The sequence below is a fragment of the Chanodichthys erythropterus genome, chromosome 9 (assembly GCF_024489055.1).
Source record: "Chanodichthys erythropterus isolate Z2021 chromosome 9, ASM2448905v1, whole genome shotgun sequence".
Classification (NCBI taxonomy): domain Eukaryota; kingdom Metazoa; phylum Chordata; class Actinopteri; order Cypriniformes; family Xenocyprididae; genus Chanodichthys; species Chanodichthys erythropterus.
In genome coordinates, this window is record NC_090229.1 from 26,282,148 (window position 1) to 26,296,099 (window position 13,952).

The 13,952-nt window shown below is 36.3% G+C and overlaps 2 protein-coding genes across 6 annotated transcripts in view; one reads left to right on the plus strand and one right to left on the minus strand.

Moving 5' to 3' along the window:
• kdm2ba (lysine (K)-specific demethylase 2Ba) overlaps positions 1-8,910 on the minus strand; it is a 24,632-nt gene extending 15,722 nt beyond the window's left edge. Inside the window, exons 1-3 of one of the 5 annotated variants that reach the window (XM_067395181.1) lie at positions 5,978-8,910; positions 4,685-4,740; positions 3,512-3,560 (exon numbers count right to left, since the gene is read on the minus strand). Coding sequence is in view for 2 of the 5 variants with exons in the window: in XM_067395179.1 (XP_067251280.1) it covers positions 1,640-1,696 (57 nt within the window). In the remaining 3 variants the exon portion in view is untranslated. Of the gene's footprint in view, positions 1-1,639; positions 1,974-3,511; positions 3,561-4,684; positions 4,782-5,977 lie in introns of those variants that run through there. The other 4 variants (XM_067395183.1, XM_067395182.1, XM_067395179.1 and 1 more) reach the window with 4 other exon arrangements.
• Positions 4,770-13,599, plus strand: orai1a (ORAI calcium release-activated calcium modulator 1a). The gene is made up of 2 exons (XM_067395186.1): positions 4,770-5,032; positions 9,691-13,599. Exons 1-2 carry the CDS (start codon positions 4,919-4,921, stop codon positions 10,237-10,239), a joined length of 663 nt encoding a protein of 220 aa, XP_067251287.1. The 5' UTR covers positions 4,770-4,918; the 3' UTR covers positions 10,240-13,599.
• The last annotated feature ends 353 nt before the right edge of the window (positions 13,600-13,952 follow it).

Genomic DNA, 13,952 nt, shown 5'->3' on the forward strand with positions numbered 1-13,952 from the left:
TTCATAACATTAAGGTTGAACCACTATAGTCACATGGACTATTTTAACGATGTTAATTTGTGTTCTGAAGATGAATAAAGGTCTAACGGGTCTGGGACAACATGAGGGTGAGTAATTAATGACAGAAATTTTATTTTTGAGTGAACTAACCTTTTAAGGTGCAGTCACATTTACCGGTGTTTAGCGAATTTTCTTTTTGAAACGAAATTCAGTCATTTCAATAGGAACCCATGTGATCAGGAATTTTGTATGAAGCTGAAAGATTTCCCAATGCAGATTTCATAATGGGTTCAAGTTGGTCATGTGGATTCACTACGTTTTACAGAAAGTTGCTTGATTTGAAATGACTTCTGATTGATATGATACATCAATATGCTAATGTCCATGAAATTTGCCCTCAAACAATTCGCTATAATGGCCACACCCTTAGACCAAACACATGTCTAAAGAGTCTAAGCAAATGTATCTTTTGACTTATAGACTATCCAAGATGAACTCAAGACAGGGGCCCAAGAGCAGCAGGGCCTTCCTATTGTCCCCCCCACTCCACACATACTTTGCTCGTCCCCTCCCCCAGTCTTCAACAGCCAAAGAAACTGTTTTAAAGACACGGGATCCAGTTATACGTCACAACAGGGATTAAGAGATTTGAAATGCACACATTATTTGTGTTGTTAGTGAGCACATGTGGCTTATTTGGTTCCATAACATCCACATATGTGCATGCTTCCTCACACAAATATTATATATATATATATATATATATATATAAATATATATATATATATATATATATATATATATATATATATATATATATATATAAATATATATAATTCAAAGGTGTCTTTTGCAAAAAATTAGCATGTTATGTTCCCTAGGAAAATAAAATACTACACTCATTACGCTTGTGTCCCCAATAAGTTTTTAACCTTTCAAATGGGTGCAAAAGAAAAACAGTTTTCTAGTCTAGATTTTGTCCGCATTTAAAAACAACAAACCAAGCGTGATGTTCCATTTCCTAGAAAACAGTTTGAGCAGCAGAGAATCATGGGAAGGGAACTTGAGGGCAACACATGTCCAGTCATGCTGTTGCTTAAAGGAACTTTAGTCTTCCTTTAATACAGATTGTACTCCCTAAAAACCCTGCACAAGTGTGAAAATCATAGTACATCACAACCAAAAAAAGTCTATATCTACAACATTTTAGTTCTCCCAACAAAACAAATGAGACAAACCAGTATAAACACATCCAAACACAAAGGTAAAACAATAAGAGCATGTTTTTTCCTTAAAACAAGTCTTTCTAAAGGAAGCATGCATGTGTCAAACCAATCACAACTGATAGCTGAAGCTCAATGGAGACAAACAATAAGACAGAGGCTCAGTGGTGATACCACTCTTCTCTGTTGTATCAGTGTTTTCTTTCCTGTCGCAAGGAAACCTCTCCGGTCTTATTATTACTGCTGCAATAAAGCAAAACTCAAAAACAATGGAGAGATAAGAAGGTGAGGAAGGCAAAGGAGGAGGTGGAGAAAACACATGCCTTGTTTGAAAGGCATGGTGCTACGAGGAAGGGAACCTGAGAAGGCAGCTAATTGTTTGTGTGTATGTGGAGAAAGAGAGAGAGAGAGCTGACCTGTTCGGCTGTGTCCGAGTCGTAATCCTCATCGTCGGCGCTCAGTGACATGGCCATAGCTGCCTGATCTCATAGCCAGCCAGACAAACAGAACATAGACATGGCTACAACCCCCCAATCACAGTCGCCCTCCGTCTCCTCACCAGATTTCCTTTCTCTATTCCTCTTCCTCTAACCTTCCCCAATGTCTCGCTCCTGTTTCTCTCCCTCTCTTTTCCTGTCTGGAACAGGCAGCTGCACAGGCACACACCAGCCTGCTATCTCATGCATATGCACCAGAAAAAGAAGACGGGGGAGAGGGGGCCTCGACTCAGCCAATCACAGACCACCTGGCGTCCAGTTACAGGCTTGCCTACAAAGAGCACACATTGTACTGTGGGTCTGGGTGGGAGATGGAGAGGGGGAGGGGAGGCACTGCTGCACACAAAAGGACTACTGACATTACCATGCGAGAGCAAGGTCTCGCTCTGCGAGTGATTCAGAGGGTCTGATGTTGTCTTCCTCTTACAAATACAGGAAGTTATCGGTTAACTTGGGTTTGATTGTTTCGGTCTAATGTGTTGCTGTGTTGCTTTCTGCAACTATTGGTGCATGAAAGTCTTATACAGCAGTGTTAGTGAAACATGGTGGGATGCTCATTTGAATGACAAAGGTCAAATATATCACATTTAAGTGCCTCTGTTTCATTTAGGAAATCTCAATAAGTCAGCGTTTTTTCTAACGAAACGCTGAATGGCAGTTTTGGGCATCCTCATTTATGTTGTTCGAACTAAAATACAAAATGCATTCATCAAATATTAAGATTTAAATCAAAAGACTGAAATCTCCAGAACAATCTGTTGAATTGTAATCAGAAATACTCAAAAAGGAAATCAATTTGTCACAAAGATACTATTATAATGTAAATGTAAAATACAAAAAAGTGTTTCATATATATAAAAAATAGGCTATATATTAAAAGTTTTTTATGTAATAGTGTTAACATAAAAATAACTAAAGCATATCTGTATGAAGCTGTCTTGAACATCAGGCATTATAGGGGAGAGCGGGGCTATTGTCACATAGCAAAGTTGTCGCAAGGACTTCAGTAACTATAAGGTTTTGAGTCAAAAGGAATGTTATTTTAGTACAACCGATACATTATTATAGTTTTTTTTAATTAATATCTTGAATTTCGTTTTATTTTTGTTTTAATCTTCATTTAAATTTTAGTCATTTTGTAATGCGTTTTTGACATTATTTTTATTTTACTATTATTATTACTTTTTTCTACACAGTTTGTATTCACTTTTGTTATTTTAGTACCTCAAGATAAACTAAATGAAAAGAAATGTTGCCTTGGCAACTAGCTGAAAATATTTTGGTAACACTTTACAATAAGGTTCATTAGTTAACATTAGTGTGACCTCGTTGTCAAATGAAAATAAACTATTGTGAAAATGTACCATAGTGTTACTACAGTAACACTAACTATAGTATGGTATTTCAGTGATAATGCTGATTAATGCTAAAAATTAATGCTATCAAGCTCAATCATTTTGCTACAATTATGGCAGTGTAGTTATATCATCTGAATATGTAGGGGCTGCTGTTTTTATTAATAAATGACCTACAAACTACAATTACATTGATGTAACCTTTGTAATAGGGGTCAATCTATGGTTTGACCTGTGGTTATTATAGTCTACAAATACCACAGTAACGATTATAATGTCAAACCTTTGGTAAATTTTAAATATAGATAGGACCCCATTTTAGTATCTTACACACAACAGCATCCATATAGCTGCTATATTTGGCTGTGTAATCATAATCAGTTGTAAAAAGGCTATAGACAAACAAAAACCACCAAAGATGAGGTAGAGAGATTACCTTAGTCTTTCATCATACAGATTCCTGATGCCATGTTCAGATTCTGCACCTGTTAGAAAAACAAAATGGCAAGACAGACATTGAAACCTCTGGTGGGTTTAATGGTTAAAAAGTTTTGGGTCAAGAATGAAGTGTGCTAATAAGTAATAATGTGTGTGTGTGTGTATGTGTGCGTGAGTGTGTGGTGGAGGAAAACGTTCTCTGAATTGTTCCTCCAAAATACCCCTGCGTGGGTTAAAAATATTTAGATCTGGTGACTGTGCAGGCCGTGGGAGATGTTCAACTTCACTTTCATGTTCATCAAACCATTCTGTCACAAGTCTTTCTGTGTGCATTGGCGCATTATCATGCTAATACACGACACCTCCTTCAGGGTACAACGTTTGAACCATTAGGTGCACATCTGCATCCTCCAGAATGGTTCGGTAGTTCTTGCCAGTGACGCGCCCATCAAGCACAGTAGGGAATGCCATATACTGATCCACCCCTGTGCTTCACTCTGGGCAGTGACAGTCCAGGTGTTACACCTCTCTGGGGCTTCTCCACACTGTAACAGTGAAGGTGGTCTTATCAGAGAACAATACATGTTTCACATTGTCCACAGCCCAAGATTCGCACTGCTGACACCATTGAAACTGACATTTGGCACTAGCACAAGACAAGTGTTCGCTATAGCAGCCCGAACATGAATACTGACTCTGTACAGTGGTGCTCTCAACAAAAAATTTTGGTGGAAACAGGGCAGCCTTGGTTTTATACTTTTTGGATACAATCCAGGTTAGTACCTGCCTCGACATCCCTCTCAGAGAGCTTCCTCTTGCATCATCAGATGTGGTTTGTGGTGGTATGCCAACATTACCTGGATACCATAGCTCTCGATAGACCACGAAGACTTGCTGTCCTGGTCACACATGAGCCAAATGCAGAACAACAGTTTGTTCTCTTTTGAACTCTCATATGTCTCCCATTTTGTTGTGTGGATTGCAATATCTTATGTACAGGCTAGTGCTAAAGATCTGCTAATTCAACTTTAACACTGCTCTTACTGATGGAATGTAAAATCTGTGACAAGATATATCTATATATCCATATATGTATGTGCGTGTGTGTGTGTGGCAACAAAATTCTAGGACATGACAGCTCAAATACAGCATGACTACAAATCCCACAAACCGTCGGCTGCGCAGTGATCGTCAGCGGTGTGTTGTGGGTAGCTCGACTTGTAGTTTCTCATGAAACAGAATGTAGAAGAGGGTAACTGGAGTTAGTCATCTTACAATCTGAGTATGTCACATCGCGTTGAAGGGCTCCAGCAAACGTACGAAGGGTAACCAAGAAGATACAAAGGCGATCTCAGATTAAACCATAAAGTTTCATAACTTCTGGACTAACAACAAAAGGAGCGCGATGAGTTCTAACGAGCACTCCCTTCAAGCTTTGTCATGGAGAAAACTTTACTTGAGTCGAGCTAAGCTGAAGGCGACCAGCAGAACCTCTGCCCTGCTCTCCGGCTTTGCTATGGTGAGTTAATAAAAGTAATTACTTAAAACTTATGTAAATGAAAAACGCTCGGAAGCCTGGCAACTTTTCCAGAGTTATAGCGTTGTAATACGACGCGTGACATGTCAATCACCTTGATTTGCAAACGACACCTGTCATGGATACAGCGTAATCAGAGGGCTAGAGAGTTGAGCTTTTTACATCAGTCTTTCTTCGACATATCTCTTAAAAGTGTTAGTTGTTGGTGCCCTCAGTGGTGAGGATTTTGATTCATTCCAGTCAGGACTAAAAAGATTCATTACCTTGTAGTGGTTACCTTCAGTGGCCCTTTTCTGTACTTTCCATTGGCGTGCCAGTAGGGGGCGACAAGAGTGTTGTTTGTGTTATTCAATAGCGTAACGTTACCCTCCGATCCATTAAGAAACTCCGAAAAGCATCATCCTAAACGAAAGTCGTCTTCCTATCGTGTTGTCCGTTTGCAGATTCTCGTTAAATAACTGGTTGTCTGAGTTAATTCGGTTATTTCACGAAAGAGTTTTTTTCTCTTTTAGCGCTGCTCCGAATCTCAGCGATTCAGTCAGTGAAGGGGGCGTGTTCGTTCAGCTGGCATAACCAATGAAATGTTGCTTCACAATACGAGCTCGAATGCTATTGGCTACTGCTGTAGTCTGTCTTTGAGTGAACGAAAAACATGAGTAAACGCGAACGATTCATTCATTTAAAAGATTTGTTTAACCAGAACACTGCTAAATTCAATTGACATTCCACACATAAATAATTTTTGTTAAATTATTTATTAACCCTTAAATGCATGACTGTTTCGCCAATCATTCTTACATATTCGCGTCTTTATCGACCCGGATCTATATCTAACACGGAAAGATCTCTACCTGTCGCAATAATATAAAACTCCTCTGATATTAGAATAACAATTACAGAAGAATAAAATAAAGCATATTTTGTTACCTTTTGGAGCTGGAAAGGGCTCCGTGTGAGCAGATGTTTTTTGCCATCATCACTGTCCTCGTCAGAGCTCATTTCCCAGTAAATTCAGCAAATAATAGGCTAGTTTTAAGTTTGAGGTCACGAATATGAGCCCATTTGCGATCTCAAACATATTCTCAAAACGATATAATTTTCAACATCTTCAAAATCAATATTTCGATCGCTAACAGCTTCACCAGATCAATCCAGTTATAGTCATATTTGATTGCGTTCAGTATTTGCTCTGCAGTAAATCGCTGAGCCATTTCATGTTTTGCTTGTTCTTTCGTTTTTTGTCTGAATGAATCGTCACTTCAGCATTGTGTATCAGACATTGCCACCTTGTGGAATAAAGGTACATTGCACTTATTCCATCATCTAAGATTCAGTTATTGTTGTGCAGAAAAAAATATACGTACACTAATACACACCTCGGGTCGCTAGTGACCCTATACAATTTTTACAAAAAATGAATGCAAAAATAGGCATTCTTTTATAATTTTATGCTTTTTTTCTTTTTATGTTCTTTATAATAAATTGTTTGAGGAATACCAAGAAGGTTGATGCCAACTTTAAAAAATGAACGAGGAGGAGGGTAGTGAATGACGTCCCGGGACACTAAAGACCCGAGGTTAACATTTAAGAGTTAAATAAATAAATTTTGTTAATAAGTTTTGTCTCTTACATAATTCATTTTTTGGGTAATCATAGTATACACAAAATTACCAAAATCACTACATTAATTGTTATACAGTAAAATAAAGAGGTCTTCATTTTCATAAGGTATACTATTGACCCCCAGTAATATCAAAAATACAGTATTAAAACTTCTTACAATGTTGAAAGGAGGCGTCGTATTAATAATTAGTACAATAATATACTATAATAATAGTTACAATAACTAGAATTTTGGCAACATCTGCAGTTACAGTAAACATTTGTAAGGGCCCCAATATCTTCACTGTGACAGGTTTCCGTTTGCTAGAAGATCCATTGCATGACATTTCATCATGGCAACAGGAAATGGCATTACATCATGGTAACAGGAAATGCACTTCCTTTTTGACAGTGTTAAGTAAACTGATAAAAGTCCATTATAAATTAAATGTGAAATAGAACCATGGGTTAAGTATTTCTGTTACCAGTGATAGGTGTAAAATAATAAACTGATAAATGTGAACAATTAGGCATCAAGGTATTGTTAACATCATGCCATACATTTCTGTAAAGTTGTTTTGTGAAAAGCACTATAGAAAAGACTTGAAATACTATTAAATTTGTTTTACAAGAAATTGACATTTGTGTTTTATATGAATACAGCTTTTCCCTGATGGCATTTAGAGTTTTTCACAATACACCAACACTTTTTGCTTTTAGATAGAAATCAAGTGGTGACGCAACACAAAATCCTACAAAAGTAAACTAAAATGCAAAAATATTAATATGAGGGCACGTCGTGCTCAGTGTTCATATTGTAGAGATGAATTTACACTAAAATACTGTAGAGTTTGATTGAACGCACCACATCATTTGATTACAAAAACAAAAGATATGGGAAGCATTGTCTCTTCCCCTTTAAAAGTTGGTGAGAATATTATTTTTTGCTACTGTAAGAATATTTATAAGCATATTTTCTTACTACTGTTTCCCTGCTGAACAGACTCTCCATCCACCTGAGAACCATTTTTTCCCGGAAATGTGTGTAAAGCGATTGGCAAAAGGTTTAATATAGTGATTATTGTGCTTGAGCTTAGTCTGTTTTCTATCAGTGCAGAAAAACAGGAAATGAAATGAATAGGTGTGGCATGAAGAAACTGCAGATCATAAATGTCTGTCTCTTAAGAGATCGGTGAAACATAATTACACATTTCAGATTGTTTAGATGTACTACACAAGAGTAGAGCACTTCTACCTGCTCAACCTGCTGTTGACTTCGAAGCTTATTTTCATATCTGTGGCTGTAACTTGCTGGGCTGCTTTCTGGCCCCTTTCACAGAAGACTTGGCAAACCGCTTGTTTGCCAAATTAAAAATGTGTCTGCCATGCTGGAAAAAATCTTTTTTTTAAAATCAATAATATAGTTATCTTGTTTTCCAGGAAAAAAAATTGCATAGATGTTGAGAATTGCTTTCAGAGAATGGATACATGTTTTTGCTTGTTCAATTTAAAATGAGCTAATTCAACAACATTCTTCAACATTTTGTCACAATTTCATTCTAAACATTCAATTTCAATTTATAATTTAAATATATTTGGAAGTTTATCTGATCCATTTACATTGGGATTATATAATTCACATTGGTCACATCCAATTCCAGATCCAGACACATTGGTAACGTTAGATGCAAACATTAATGTTTTAATCTAACAATATCAAACTAAAACCGTAAAAAAGATTTTTGTTAATTGAAGTCAAATAAATGTTAACTGGGGAAAAAAATGTTTACGCTAGTTTCCAAGGCAACACTTCTCACTTTCATTTACTGTAACTGGATATATCAAACCAACTAAACTAAAACTGAAATAAAAAATTAATAAAAACAAATGTATTTAAAACCAAAATTTAATAAAATGGCAATAAATAAATAAATAGAAATACTAAAACCTTAACAAAAATAAAAATGGAAAAATTAAAAATAAAAACATTCAGAATATTACTAAAAACTATAATAGCATCTCAATGATACTAAAATAACACTACCATGTAATTTCAAATGTAGTTATTTCCTTTTTTTTTTCTTGTATGCCAGAAATAAATGTCAATAGCTAATGATTAGTTTAAAAAAAATGTTTTTTTTTGTTTTGTTTTTTAACTCATAATTGTAGAAATAATTTTCAATTTCATATAATTCAGTAGAGTGACTTCAAAGCTGTGCATGTGGTCTGATGTATTAAAGGGTTAGTTCACCCAAAAATTATAATTATATAATTTATTACTCACCCTCATGTTGTTCCACACCGGTTAGACCTTCGTTCATCTTCAGAATACAAATTAAGATATTTTTGATAAAATCCGATGGCTCAGTAAGGCCTCCATTGACAGCAAGATAATTAACACTTTCAGATGCCCAGAAAGCTACTAAAGACATTTTAAAACAGTTAATGTGACTACAGTGGTTTAACCTTAATGTTATGATACTTTTTGTGCACCAAAAAAAAAAACAAAAACAAAAAATGACTTTATTCAGCAATATCTAGTGATGGCCATTTCAAAATACTGCTTCATGAAGCTTTGAATCTTTACGAATCTTTTGTTTCGAATCATCAGTGGTTCAGAGCATGTATCAATTTGCCAAAGTCACATGGTTTCTGTAAACGAGGCTTCTTTACGTCATAAGTGTTTCGAAATGTTTCAAAATTTCAATGGTTCACGTGATTATGGCAGTTTGATACACGCTCCGAACCACTGATTCAAAACAAAACATTGTTTTTTTGGTGCACAAAAAGTATTCTCGTCGTTTTATAACATTAAGGTTGAACCACTGTAGTCACATGAACTGTTTTAAATATGTTTTTAGTAGCTTTCTGGACATCTGAAAGTGTTAATAATCTTGCTGTCAATGGAGGCCTCACTGAGCCATTGGATTTTATGAAAAATATCTTAATTTGTGTTCGGAAGATGAACGAAGGTCTTTTGGTTCAGTTGCTGAAACATGTTTATTGAGCTCTGATGTTACCAATGAATGTGTTTTCAGGTAGCAATGGTGGAAGTGCAGTTGGAGGAAGATCACAATTACCCTCCTGGTTTATTGGTGGCTTTCAGTGCCTGCACAACAGTGCTGGTGGCCGTCCATCTCTTTGCCTTGATGATCAGCACATGTATCCTGCCCAACCTGGAAGCCGTGAGCAACGTCCACAACCTCAACTCCATAAGGGAATCTCCACATGAGCGGATGCACCGTCACATCGAGCTGGCCTGGGCCTTCTCCACCGTCATAGGCACCCTTCTGTTTCTCGCAGAGGTGGTTCTTCTTTGCTGGGTCAAGTTCCTTCCTCTGAAGAATAGAAAACCTGACAAGCAAGAGAATGTAACTCTAGGCATAAGCCCGGGGGAAGCCGCGGCAATCGCTTCTACCACCATCATGGTGCCCTTTGGCTTGGTGTTTATCGTTTTCGCTGTGCATTTTTACCGTTCACTGGTCAGCCACAAAACAGAGAGGCAGAACGAGGAGTTGGAGGTTCTGGCCAAAATCACTCAGATGCAAAACCAACTGGATAACAGGGGAGAGGTGAATTTTGCTTAGCCTACGCACTTATGAGTCCTTGTTCTCACACCAAACACTTTTCCAAAATATGGAATGTTGTCGGAAATTTATAGACACTAGAACGTGGGAATCAGGGATTCTGCAATATGTTAGTATCACAATATTGTGATGCCTTGTTTCATTTTTTTATGTGAACATACAAACATTCATACAGATGGATTGGGAATTTGTACCATCACTCTGTTGTAACTGCAAAATTATTTCCCTGCTGCTGTTGGTTGCCTGAACTTGGGGAACCTTTCATTTCTCTCTCAGCGCGTTGGATGCTTCCGGCAAGAAAAGTGTCAGTCAAAAACAGTCACTGAAAAAGAATAAAGATTAAAAAATGTAGGCTTTTTTAACATCCTGAGTCAGTAGTTGAATCACTGAATAGTCATTCAATGGTATCATCATCGCCGGGCGCCGGCGTTAACGCTTCTCGTTTACTTTGAATGGGTGACGTCATGCGTTGCCGAACTGAATTGTGGGTTCCGTCGCGTCGCTTCACTTGCGTTGCGTTCACTTGCGGCAGAACTTGAAGATTTCTCAACTTTTCAAGCGCCAACGCAGGCGTCATCCAATCAGATCGCACTATGCAAATACCCTAGAGCAGTCGCAGCCAACTGCGTTCGTGCAACACCGGAAAGTAATGTGATTGGCTGTAATCACTATAACGGTTGCGTCAGCACAAGCTTCAGACACGCCCTCCGTCAAGCGTTGACGCTGACGCCCCGTGTGAATGCAAGGCCAAATTGTTACATCCAAATGCGTAGTAAGCTTTAATAATGTTTTTCAGTATTATAACAATAGACTCATTTTCTTTTCATCTTAACTGCATAAAGTAGATAAGTCTGAATAATGCATATAAGTCTAAATGTAAGCATACTGTATGACAGTTAATTTTAATGCCATGCAAAGGAAAGTTTCACATTTGCACCAGTAATTTAGAAGCAGGTTTAATCAAATTAGTAAAAATGACAAAGTGAGAGAGAATGCGACAGTTGGAGTGAAGAAGAGACTTAGTCTGTACTAAGTTCGTCAAAAAACAAATTAGCAATAGCACAAATATATACAGTTCAACAAAGGTCAGAAATTAAAATTGTAATCAAATATAAATAACACTGCATAGTTTACTTTTTATAAATAAAATGTTAATTCTTATTAAAGTTACAAAAGTTATTCCGTCATGATCAGTGAGTGATTATTCTTTTGTTCTTTTTTTGTTAACATTAATGTGAGACAGAAGGTTTATTAGGCTGCTGTCACTTTAAGACTGGACGCACGGATCAAATATACTTACACATGCTTTTTCTTGTGTTTAAGAGGATATGTTGACATAATTTTGAATTTGAATTCAAGTGGGCTCGCGCTTTGGATGTGTGCGCAGCACAGAAAACAGCGTGCGAGTGCCCAATTGAGTTCTCTTTCGTGTATTCTTGCGCTTGAATGGTCAAATTGAAATGCACACACACATAAGCAGAACTGAGATGTGTGTCTTATCAAATTCATGATTCTTGGAAATTTGGAACTGGTTCTTGATACATGTTTCAGTTTTTTTTTCAACTGCTTGCACACATTTTCAAAACTCTCTCTTTTTTTTTTTCTTTCAAAACTTTACACACAAATCCAAGAATTGCACGCACAAAATGCAAACTGCCTCACATCTCTTTCAAAATGAAGCACTGCATTCAAAATATCACATCTCAAAAGCAAACATTTGTCTTACTTTGCAAACACATTTGCCATAATATTCTATTTTTGGATATATCATAATCACAGTTATTCAAAACCTAAAGCTCTTCTTTCATGAGCTCCTATGTGCATTTCTGTACAAGATTGAAAGTAATTGGCAGAGAGATGTTGAAAAATTCACTGTAAACACGAAAGCAAGACTGAAACCAAACTATTTACTTTTACTGTAAGCACTTGTGGTTGTGAATACAGAATTACACAGTATGAAAGAAAAGAAATACATCAACCATGTGTGGTTGGACAGAAACAATGGTTGTTTGAAAAAGGAAATCAAGATACTTCCTGTATATTTTTGTTTGTAACATAGAGAATTGTGTGTTGTGTTTTGCAAAAAGTGTTTTATGAAATTGAAAAGGCAGAGAATTAGTTTTGCAGATTTGGCGTGAGGTTCTGGTGTTTGAGTGTCAGGTTTCAGTGTGACAAGTAAGGATTTTGTGTAAGCAGTTGAAAAAAAAATTAACCCCGGGTAAATTATGAGCAGTGTGAAATGTGAAGATAACCCAGGATTCCATTAACCCGGGGTTTAGAATGACCCAGAGTTAACTTTCAAGTGTGAAAAGCCCTTCATACTTAATATTTTATTTAAAACGCAGCTTAAAGTGTCATTGGGATGACTGTATAACATTTTGAATACCTGTTTACCTAAAATTGATGGAAATTGATATGCAAATTACATTTTGTATTTCAGCCAAACAGTGGCAGATGGTTCTATTATCCTTTATGTGCCAGGCCATATGAAAACATGTAATTGCTGTTTAGGATAGATGCAGAAATAATGCTTTTTTGGGAGTGTTGTCTTGCTCTTGATTGTGGCTATACAGCTCAGAATCTATATTATAAATATTGTATAATATTTTGTTTTTCTCTGTTCAGCATGTTTTGATCGTGTGAATACAAAATGTGGATTGATTATTTTTAATAGAGATATTTTAAAAGTCCTTTTGCTGTGAAGAGGCGATTATAAACAGGCTGGTATAATTTGTTTACATATATAATCTTGTATTAATCTTTAGAGTAATTTTAAGAGTTTTCTAGGTTTTTGCACATCTACTGTAAAGTTATTTGGAAAATATTTGTGTATTTCAAATTATTCAGGCCATCATCTACACTTGTGTGTCTTATATCTTTTGCTAAGTTGGTTATTATTTTGAAATATGTACAAATATGTGTTTGATAATAAGTCCATTTTTGTCTTTATGACAAAAAGGCACTATCCACCATTTCTAAAAGTAGAGGTACGTTACTGGTGCTGTTTTACTGGCAGACATTTTAGTTTGTGCTTTTTCATGTTGAAGTAGTTCTGATGTAGTGACAGTTATATGGATGTAAAATAAATCAGAGCATCATATTTTTATATTTTATATAACAATTCATTTTTTTATCCTATAAGGGTCTGGGCTGCTATGCTTTGTGAATCTTTTAAATATCCCCACTTAATGGGGGTTAAAAGAAGCCTTATATTTTATAAGATGCTAGAGCTGGGAGATGACCCATGTTTTATTTTATGGCACTTTTGGACAATCTCACATCATTTCTTTTTTCTGTGTCCTTGTAAAGTACTTGTCAAATAGAAAATGAGCATTTGCCCAATAAAAATGTGTAAAGCGCTGATTGTTTCTTATTGTGTAACAGTTTTAAGAGGATTATAGCTGAGATTTTTCTTTGTTTTGTATTTAGTAACTTTCCAAATGTTAAAGAGCTCAGAACTTCCATATTGTCTCTAGTTAGATTTACTCATTCTGGAGAAAACATGTAGCCTTGTGTAGCCTTTATTATGTAACTCAGCTAAAATTGAATTTACTATCATTTCTCAAATGCATGGCAGGATGAAATGAAAGCTACACTTGTGTGTTTTTGCTGGTCCCTTACCTTTCGAGTCCGAGTTCTAGTACAAAATTTATATAGAACAAGACAAAATAGAATAGAACAAACTGTCCGAAAAAATGTCTTGTGATTGAATG

Coding starts and splice junctions, on each gene's coding strand:
- orai1a (XM_067395186.1), top strand. CDS start 4,919: ATGAGTTCTAACGAGCACTCCCTTCAAGCTTTGTCATGGAGAAAACTT. Junction 5,033..9,690: donor TGCTCTCCGGCTTTGCTATG/GTGAGTTAATAA, acceptor ATGTGTTTTCAG/GTAGCAATGGTGGAAGTGCA.